Raw genomic sequence first — 11,161 nt, 5'->3', positions numbered from 1 at the left:
ATATGTAGGGTACTCGCGTGGGATATCTTAGTGGTTAAAGCGTTCGTCCTCCAAGACCCAATATTGAATCCGCATTTCGGTAGGATGTGACACCTGTCTCCCGTGTCTCCTACCGTGTTAGTGTTGAATACAGGGAAAACATTCTCACTAGCTACAAGTGGGGTGGGGAGCTCCTGGCTTTGTTTTCGTGTATAAATGATAAGTGAACATACTGATGTACTGACAGACCGAAAAAATATTCTGATATAATGCCGTCTGTGGAAGAGGGTAAATGTGGTCCACGACATGGCTTGAATGTCACTAATAAGCAGCGTAAAACGTCAAAATTCACTCACTATCATTAATCCTGTATTTCAACAGTGGATAAAACAAACAAGCAATTTGCTGAAATGGTTTATTTCCATGGTCTATACTTTCTCCAACTCCTCCACATACACAATATGCAATATAGCCTACATCAGTGCTTGTCAACGAAAAAAAGTCCCAGTGCCTAATAATACGTTGTCAATAACGCAGACCCATGCCCAACTCCGATCACAGCCGATATGATGAGGCCCTTGCAACCAATGGTGCAAATGACGACGCCAGTACTCACAATACAACAACCATAGGAAAATGTCCGTTTTTGCACCAATACACAGCAGTATTCTATTCTTACAGGGACCACAGTCACTAAAACATTACAAGGGTCTTTCCCCTGGGTTCATGGGATATTTCAATGATTTACAAGGAACTTTCAGTTTACATGGATTCTTCTGATAAATATTCATTCTATTGTGTGGATTACAGTGCAGACGCCAAAACATTCAGCAACCTTTGTTACCAAAACTGTTCCTTCGAACACATATGTTTGTACTGCAGATTCCCCCAAATAGTGTAAACATTTGAATTCTATTTCAAGCAAAATTTAACTTTCTGTTTTGTAAAACACGCATTGCTTTATTTCCATACATTACCTCAAGATACAATGTCAGGTTACTGTATAATGCAAACCTCCACCATATCTCAATCAATCTCAAACTCATATCCAAGTAACTTGTCAAAATTATGTGCTAAAAGCTTCTTGCTGGTTCTATCTAAAATGAACACAACTATCCAGTCTGTTGCTGCCATGTACTGGTGCACTAAGAGGACAGTGTATAATTATGCTAAATACATCATCCAGTGGACGAGTTTAATTAGCTACGACAACAATGAGGAACCAACACAGTTTAACAGTGATGGGGGAACAGGTTGTAGATCTTTGATTTAACAATAACAAGTACTGTTTTATACACATGCATCAGGTAATCAATAAATTTGAAAAGAATCAAAACATGAATCAAAATATATACATCAAATGTTCAAGAGTGGAGACTATTGGGCAGTTTAAATATATTGTTCTTAAAGTACAAATCCATGTGCAAATCTGGCTCAACAGATAAGCTGTTGAACTGGATGGACAGTTATCTCAATCTTTTCTGAATGAAAACATTTTTGCAATCATTTTGTTAATATAATATCATAGTTCTTACACAGAAAATGGAGACACACCAAACGTCACATTCATCCATGAAGGAATTTCTATACATTGCCCACTCTGAATGGCCTTCAACATGCAGAACAAGGAACAATTTGGATACTGTTATTTATAGTTTCTGTATAAAGAAAACATCAACATCACTGATCGTAAAGTATCCTTAGGAAGGCTTTCAGACCAATAATTTTAACAGTGATCTGCTTAAACTGGGGCCTAACTGTGACACCGGAGAATGATGATCATAGCAAAGTTTATGGGAAGTATGTCAGTATGTCAAAATAACTGTCATTTTCTTTTTCTCAACTTAAAACATTTATGTAACATAATGCCATTACACAATAACATAATATCAAAATTTGAGGCCTCTGAACTATAAATTCATCCTTAAAAGCTGTTGCACTGAGCAAACATTGATAGCACTGCTTTTATGCCCTACCCAACTTGAAGACCAAGCTATTTTCAAAATTAAAAAAAAAAGAAACATGTACAGGGAAAATATTTATGTACACAATAGTCTACTTATTCGTTACATTTGAACATAAAAGATGAAATATCAGATAAATAGATATAAACATTAGAGAATTCAATTCAAGCACCATCAACAAACTTAGTAATTTGGGACTGTCTACTCTCCAATAACAAACACCACATCCAAACTACATTCCCATTCATTCCTCAGAAATTGATTTTATAAAAAGACTAGATACACTTGACAGAGACAGGTAAAGGTCTGAGCACTGTGATTATGGATTCACATGTGTTCAAGGGGTGATAATTAACCCATACAAGGGAGCTAACCCTAGACATACTTGCTACCCCGGATTATTACTAGTGCATTATTCTATGTCTACATTAAGTCATGAAGATTTGTTCGCTCTGTCACATGGAATGTTGATATGCTGAAGTGAAATCCATAACATTTAATCCATAAAGCGACGGTTGGGGTTCTTTCCAAACAGGATCTCTCTCAGTTCAGGTAGCATCTGAAAGGAGGATTGAACATCAGACTTTAATGCCTATTGAGAGCATGCTTTTATGCCATGAAATATATAATGTAAGTATAGATGAGTCTGAAACACATATTTCAAAATATTTCTTGAAATTATAACAAAGGTTATACATAAAAATAATCAAGCATAGGTGGTTTCAGATAGTATAACATCCAAAGGACGAGTACGAATGGCAAGCAGGCTGCCACAAGCTTTGGTTTCACTGCACAGACTAAACTGACCTGGAAAAACAGCATAATACAGAATGCTTGTAAAGGCCTCCATTTCAGATCTACCAACCTGTTGACTGATGAGATCCAGTCGGCTGTCCAGCGTATTCTCAACCTTGAACTTGGACTGTGAAATAAGCTCCACCCCTCCAGCACTGAAACAGGAATAAATTGGTTGATTCACTGGCATTGGGAGGAGTTAACTGAAGTCTGACATTTACATCAACAATCAAGACCTACATCAGTCCACTATATCTGTTTGTATTTTGGGGAGGTGGGGTACCCTAGAGTTAAAAAGTGTTTGAGGAAAACCATGGTTCGATTGCTCATGTGGGCACAAAGTGTGATGCCTATGTCTTGTGTTCCCTGCTGGAATATTGCTAAAATGGTGTAATAATAAACTCACTTTTCTTGGATGTTTAATTCCAATCAGCAGTATTCCAGCTGTATCCCACCACCCCGGAAATAATCCAGGTGGGAATACTGACTGTTACTGTGACACAATGATCCCTGTAACTCGAAAAAGTCACCAAGTCTTATCACTGTTCAAAATACGGCATCTTTTGACAGGCAGATGTTAGAGACTTTTTCTATCTCTAATTTCAGAGGGTGAGTGAGCAAGTATTGTTTTACCTTGCTCCTAGCATTATTCCAGCAATATCACAGCAGGGGACATCAGCTTCCAAGAGTGTACCCATGTGGGGAAATGAACCCGGGTCTTTGGGCTAGATGGGCTAATGGAATCTGTTGGGGGATTACCTCACTGAAGCCATTACTCACGTGTCTGATGGCAAGTAGTTGTCCGTGTCTACTGTCACCTTGACGTCCCTGCCTTTTGTAGCTGTCTTGTAGCTATTGATTGCAGCCGGGATGGCAGCCTGCACAAATTGAAAATTGAGTCTAGATGTTAGTTATCAACTTCATGTACATGGGTTTTAGCATTTGTAACAAATATCGTGGACATATGTCAATCATCAAAAAATCACCAAACAATCATTATAAACTAGTAAGCATGGCAGCGTAAGGCTGAACACGGGTTATCTCCCTTTGCTGAAGAAACCACCCACCTGGACAACGTCACGATCCACCTCCCTACATCTGATGGTGACGTTTGTCTCTAGGAGCTGGTACAGGCCCTGAAACATCACAAACCAAGTAAGAGTCATATCAGAGAGTTCAAATCAAATGTAGTCTGTGATTTCTGCATTCATGAGTATTATCCTTGACTGAAGTATGAAAACTGTAGGCAGCTTTAATCATTCAGACATTTTAGAACTTTCCATTGTTTCTGTTCTACACTTTGCTTACATTTACTTGTGAGCCATTGGTATTTGTTATCACTGAAAGTGGGTATTGATAGTTTTCTTTGGGCATTCATTTGTCTTTACTTTCCTCAGTCGTCTGTGTTGATGAGCCCCTCCAACGCCTGATCTGTCACTTGTACAACCCACCTGAGAGATCAGCCCTTCCAACACATTCTGGTACTTGGCCCTGTCTTCAGTTACACGCCCCAATCGCTTAGAGCACTCGTCAAGTACGGCCTGAAAACAATGGCTTGACCTGTTGAAGGAGTTCATTTTAACAATATGGCCTACTGAGTGACCTGGACTTAATGTCACCATAAACAATGTCTGAGTTGTATTGCAATATGTAAGCCCAAAAGAAAGTTCAATGAACTATACAACAACACATCATACAAACATGACCAGGTGTTACCGATGACTCCTCATGTTCAACTTGACCCAAGGATCTGAACCCATGATTGTAGCTATTGGCCTGACTGAGGGACTCTACTTTGTTCCCCATCATCTCAGATCACTCGTCTACCCTTATTCTGGAGCATTAGCTCTAGGTCTAACATGTCCGACAGCTACCACTCACCTTGATGTGGTCTTCTCTGGCCTTCAGCACCCTCAATCTGGCCTGGTTCAACAAATTGGACATCTGACTGTGGACAGACAACACATAAGCTGTTGCATGATCTACTCAACAGAACAGAACACGAAACATCTATGAGACAGTACGAGTTAAAGAACATAAGGACATAGTGAGTGAGCATGTTTAGTTTTACGCCGCACTCAGCAATTTTCCAGCTATATGGTGGCGGTCTGTAAATTATTGAGTCTGGACTAGACAATTCAGTGATCAACAACATGAGCATCGATCTGCGCAATTGCGAACCGATGACGTGTCAACCAAGTCAGCGAGTCTGACCACCTGATCCCATTAGTCGCCTCTTACGACAAGCATAGTCGCCTTTTATGGCAAGCATGGGTTGCTGACGGCCTATTCTACCCTGGGACCTTCACGGGTCCATAAGGACATAGCAATAAGTCTGATGTTCCGCTTGCACTGAGCACATTTTTCCAAACCCTACTCCTGTCCATCAACCACCTTATGGCAACTGATACAACACCTCTCTGAACACCTCTACAGTTCTCCCCATGTATCATGGCCACCTACTCACTTCTCTCTCAGGATCCACTCCCTTCGCAACCGCCCCAACATCTCTCTGAGCCCCTCCAACAGCACTGACTAACCTCTCCACATCCCTCCCCAATGTTTCATGGCCCAACACCCACGTCACCCTCAGCTACCCACACCTCTCCCCACCCCTTCTACTCACATTTTCTTGTGTAGCTCCACCTGCTTCTCCTTCCTCTCATACAGCTCCATGATCTTGACACGCTGTTGCTGCACCAGACGACCCTTCTCTATATTAAATTCTTCTTCAGCCTACAATAAATACAGGCAATGAAACCTAGCAAAAGCTCAAAATCTTCTGTCAGTGTTATATACGATTTATTTGGTGGTATTGCGACAATAAACCTTCATGAATGATGAACTTTTTTATTTTTACAATAGCGACATTTTGGTATGGATTTTAAACACACTTTGTAAAGACAAAATCCATGGCCAACTGGATTTACATACACCATGTACTTGAACTTTTGTCAAACACATCTTTGTAAATCTTTGTATGTCTCACCACTGGCACTAGAGCACCTTGGAAGTTGAAAATACAAAAGCATGGAGCTGCCATAGATACATCTGCGACTCACCTTGGCGTCAATCTCGTCAGCCTTCTCATTTGCCTCCTGTTCTATGAAGGCCATCATGTGCTTGATCTGAAACATAATAATAATAATAATACAGCAGAATGATCAGAGGTTCTAACTTTTGAGCTTGTCACAGAGCAAGTGACTTTAGGAAAGTAACTTTTCTTGACTAATTTTCCAGTTGCCCAGATTTCTGTGACATATAATCATGATGATGAAATTAAGAAAGTGAGTGAGCTAAGTTTTACACAACACTCAGCAGTATTCCAGCTATATGGTGGTGGTCTGTAAATAATCCAGTGATCAACAGCATGAGCATCGATCCCTAGCCGCCTCGTTGGTCGCCTCCTACGACAAGCATAATCGCCTTTTATGGCAAGCATGGGTTGCTGAAGGCCTAGTCTACCCCAGACCTTCACAGGTCAAATTAAGAAAGAACATATCAACATGGTATTTGATGTTGATGTTTACTGGACTATTTATCGAAAAGTGATAAATAGCTAAGAAAGATAACCCTACTTAACTATCATTGCGAAATCTTATAGCTACAGTTTGAGCAGACATGAAACGAAATCTAAGTTTATCTGCAGTTTGAAAAAGTAAACCAAAATTATCTAGCCCACAGACAAGTAAGATACCGTTATAAGATGACCTGAAATAAAAAATGACTGGTCACAGGTGTCAGGCGATGGGGGTTTTGAATCCCTGATGATGAATAACAAAGCAAACTAAAGCACATCAGCATTGGTGTTGAAACATATCAGTAACCATAGTAACCACATATTTCATAATTAGGAGGGATTATTATCATCTTGCTGCTTTAAGAAATCTCTACACTGATGAAAGCTTCATAATAAAAGTTCATAGTCTAATTTGTTTGGATTTCTTTCAACCTTGGCACAAAATAAATAAATATGGCTCCATGAACATTTTTAACATAACCATGATGAAAGAAATAAAAGAAATCTCCTACCATGGCTGAAGTCACATGATTACAAAATGTGCTACCACTGAATACAATGAGAAAGTTTGCATGCTAACTGGTCATAAAAAGTGGGACACATTGGCGCATGTGATTCAGAACCAGGTGATCTTTACACTTTGGATTTAAGAAGTTGATGAGAGAAACACAATATACTCTCATATTTCTACATTCATAAAGCTCATAATAAAACAACTTTTCCTTGTGACATATTTTGTAAATATTATGATGTAATCAGCAAGAGTATCAACTGTGGAAATGCAAGTACAGTAATGACGTCTCTTAGAAATTATAACAAAGGCCTTCTTTTTCACTAATTCAGTTTCATGACAAAAGCAATTAGGAAACACCTGCTTTATTTCTTGTGGTAAATGACCAACCAGACCAAACTGTGCTGACCAAATAAACAGTTGAACAATAGCCAGCACCCAGCCTAAAAGTTTGAAAGTACACTGATGGGGATCTGAATATGAGCTGAAGCTAGTTTGATTTAAATCTTTCTCACCTAAACTGGCTCTGGTTTAATAAAATACACACACAGTAATCACCGGTTATAATGAACAGAAACCAACCATTATCATCATTCTATATATATAGTTCATCATACGTGTTCTACCTAAAATACTCAGCCACTGAGATAAAAAAAAATATGTGGTGCATCCATCACTTTATTATCAGTGTGGGTTTCTGTGTTCCTAAGTTATGGCAAAGGACTTTCTCAGGGATTTTGAGAAGTTGACTCTCACATTTAGATTGCGGCTCTTCCCCTCAAATTTGAAACTGCTTTTAAATCAGATCTGAATAATAATAATTATAAAAAAAACAAGGTAGAAACTAAAGCATTTTAAATGTGACTTGTCCCATGCAAATATTCATCTGCATATGTGAAACATCTCAGAGCCCTGTAGTGGTGATCTACATAAACAGCTTATCTATAGAGACCCTCAGGCAGAGATTCCTGGGTTGTCAGCTTTCATCTATCACTACAGCATGTCCTCTACTTCCTCCACTGACCTAACCCCTGTCGCCTTCTAACTACACATAGTTTGCAATTAACCTAATATTATGGGCGTCAATAACTAACAAATAATTAATCTACTTACAACAAATCTGAAAATTAAAACAGTAAATGTGAAATAAAATATATTTTATTATTAATGCATACATACATTATTGTGATTATCATAATACTGTTAATCCTTAACTTTGTGTTCATACAGTAGAGGATGGTCAACTGAAAACAGCATGTTTCAAAATCCTATTTGTGTATGCTTGACTATACTGTTTTAAAGGGGCACTGATGCGGAGCGAATAATGCTTCTCGCTAATGGTCTAATTACGAAAGCAGACCGCAAATTGGTCAGCGCCCACTCCTTCGACCGTGACGGACAAAGGAACTGGGCTCCTGTCCATATAGCAAAATTTCTTCACTTAAACAGTCAGGAGGCCGGATGCCCATCACATGCCATTTGTTTCGTAACCATATATCCCAGCAGTGTAGTTCTTTTCAGATGCTTGGATGGTATACTTACTGATCCAATTTGATCCTATTTCTGTGTTTTTAACCTCGATATTTAATCATGTTACATGAAAATATGATGTCTACAGGCACGTAGCAAGCCATTTGTTTCAGTACGGAAGATTGCAAAGCTGTATATTTAGGTAGTTTTGAGTGTTGGTTGACCTGTGATAGCAAATAGCATACGTAAATTTTGGTAGCTATGGTAGCTACAATGGTTTATTATTTATGATAATAAAACACACAGTTGATTTATTTGAATTCGTAAACAAAAAAACGATGACCTTGGCTTTGGTAGAGAAATCTGAAAATTGTCTTACGTAAAAAAAAACTTATTTCACTTATTTACCAAAGTACACTGCAAATGCCTGTGTGTATTCCTTATGTAACGAAATTCCGTTGGTATCCTCAAAACAGTTTCGGCCCATAAGTGTTTTCAGGCTGCATGCGACACAGAGATTACATCTTCCTTGCTGTAACTCGCGTTTGATGGTGTAAACCTACACGTGTTATTTGTCATCATTCTCTTGATGGTCAATTCATGAATTTATAACAGGTATAATTAGTAGCAACACCACTTCGGTTACTCAACAAAGGTTCCCATTTGGCATTTCTCCTGTCTGGAGTAAATACTCAACATTATAAATTAAGGTCTGTAATGGCAAATGTATTGTATGTTATGTAATATGTGCATGTAAGTGATGCAAGAGGGTTTATCACCTGAGTTACAAAAACAAACATCGATCAAAGGATTAACCGATAACACACTGATTGATTAATTACTTTTGTTCTTCTAGCGGATTTGTCAAAAGGCAGTGTGTGTAGATGACTACACCCTGTCGTAAAGTGTGAGTGCAAAAACAACATCCTCCCTTCAAAGAATTAACCACCCTTGCGTTGATTGATTGATTGCTCAATATTGGTCAACTAAATTACTTAGAATAGTGGACATCATACAATTAGTTGCCAGGTGTGCTATCTTGGGAGACCAATGAGAGGTTTATCTAGTTTTCACCAACGAAAGACGTGAAACGATGTGTTACTTTTTCGCAAATGAGACAGTTGTAAGACACGCGACACAGAGCAGGATTATTTACCAGCTGCACATGAATGGAATACGATTTCTTTTACGTGGTTATTGATGGATACATTCCTGAACAAGGTAGTAGCCTGACACTGTTGCTATAAAATTAGTCTGTTTTACGTTCATTATTTGCATTTTGTTTTAATTTATTTGCTGTAGCATTCAGCAGAATCTGTATGACAGAAAACACACACTAGATCGCGTATGTGTGTGAAATAGGATCCACATTGGCAATCTATACAATGTATAAATGTTGCTGTTATGTTAGAAATTTACTATGAGTATAAGCAAATCGTGTGTTCTTTTATTAATTTTCAGAATCATACAAATATGACAATAGACTAATTAGGGTTATGAGACAAAATATAGAGACGTACATTGGCTTCGTTATTTTTCCGTCCTAATAGTTTTTTACCATTTCTACCACTGGCAGATGATTAACCTTCAAAGTGTTTCATTTGTTTTCATAATACATTTGTAATGAAGTACAATTGACTTCACCTCAGTTTATATGTCTATAATTAAACTATCAATTGCGCTTACGGACTGCGCAGCAGAGGTCACGAACCAGTCACGAATTCTGGGATATCATCCGGGTACTCACGGGAGAAAAACAATAACAAAAGTTTACACCAGTCCACGGAAAATGCTCCGCATCAGTGCCCCTTTAAGAAATAAGCATTGGTTTCTCTGTGACAGATTTCTTACCCAGCATCTCAGGAATAAACTCAAGCAGAAGCTCAAACTTTTGTCCGTTTTAAAAGTGGGAAACTGTGGCATCTGATGCAAATCAAGGACAAATTTGTGTTGTTTTTCATTCAATCATAAATCATCTGCTACGATATTCTGCATTGAAACATTCCATCATCATCCAGATGTTAAGTCACGACTCACAGTCATGTGCTCGCTGTTCCGCAGATTACAGAAGCTATTATATTTAATATGTCTTCACATATCGAGTAAAGACGGATTTCATTTACAGATGATCACACGGATGCAACTCATGTTATAGTTTCAAAGTCACCCTCACGGTCACGTCAATGACAAGAGTTCATATTTCTACACTCGTGACAGGCAAATATCGACATATTATTCGGGGAATTCGGAGATCAAAATACTCAGTCATCTGGCAAGTGTATGCTACATCCAAGTACTAAATAACTATTTCATGCTGATATCATTGTTTGACCAACCTGCTTTTGTACATCTGCGTCGCTCAAAGCCATTTTGATGGTTGGTGTGCAACAAATATAAATAAATTTCTGACACCGTCAGCTCAGTCAACTTCTCTCCCGGAACTGTAGCCGGTCGTGTGACCACACAAGCTGATGACGAAATACGCACATTAAAAGATAGTACTTTCCACAAAACCTATTACAGTAAAGAGACGTCTCCTAATCTGTATGTAATAAAAAGATGGACAGGGAAAAACAGAAGTGATATTGTATTTTATCTTGAATATCTGCACAAAGCATTTTGGCCACACATGTGGCGCTTTATCTCTGTACCTACAACTGTAACATAACACTGACGGAATCATAAAAGTGCAGATAACATTTTCAAAGTGAGCGTTGCAAAAGCAATTTAATTATTACGGATAGAGCTAGATAACATGGCTGATTGGACAAACTTGGGTGAAAAATCACTCAAGGCGAGAATTTATGGATTTCAACTTCTTTATTTCAACAGCATGACGCTTCGTAGTGTATTAATATTCTTACTCCTTCATACGGGGAGGTGTATACCCTTTCGAGTGGCGCAGATGCAGCTGCCATACTT

At 38.5% G+C, this 11,161-nt stretch overlaps 1 protein-coding gene across 1 annotated transcript; it reads right to left on the bottom strand.

The window, feature by feature from the left end:
* Nucleotides 1-380: 380 nt before the first annotated feature.
* Nucleotides 381-10,722, bottom strand: LOC137288114 (V-type proton ATPase subunit E-like). The gene is made up of 9 exons (XM_067820509.1): nucleotides 10,576-10,722; nucleotides 5,801-5,866; nucleotides 5,365-5,474; nucleotides 4,620-4,686; nucleotides 4,190-4,279; nucleotides 3,806-3,874; nucleotides 3,519-3,616; nucleotides 2,809-2,893; nucleotides 381-2,502 (listed from the first exon to the last, which is right to left on the bottom strand). The coding sequence occupies exons 1-9, from the start codon at nucleotides 10,606-10,608 to the stop codon at nucleotides 2,440-2,442; spliced, it is 681 nt and encodes a 226-aa protein (XP_067676610.1). The 5' UTR covers nucleotides 10,609-10,722; the 3' UTR covers nucleotides 381-2,439.
* Between the last annotated feature and the right edge of the window lie 439 nt (nucleotides 10,723-11,161).

This window comes from Haliotis asinina, chromosome 6 (genome assembly GCF_037392515.1).
Source record: "Haliotis asinina isolate JCU_RB_2024 chromosome 6, JCU_Hal_asi_v2, whole genome shotgun sequence".
Lineage (NCBI taxonomy): Eukaryota > Metazoa > Mollusca > Gastropoda > Lepetellida > Haliotidae > Haliotis > Haliotis asinina.
The sequence above is the reverse complement of the archived record's forward strand: the minus strand, read 5'-3'. Positions and strand labels throughout refer to the sequence as shown.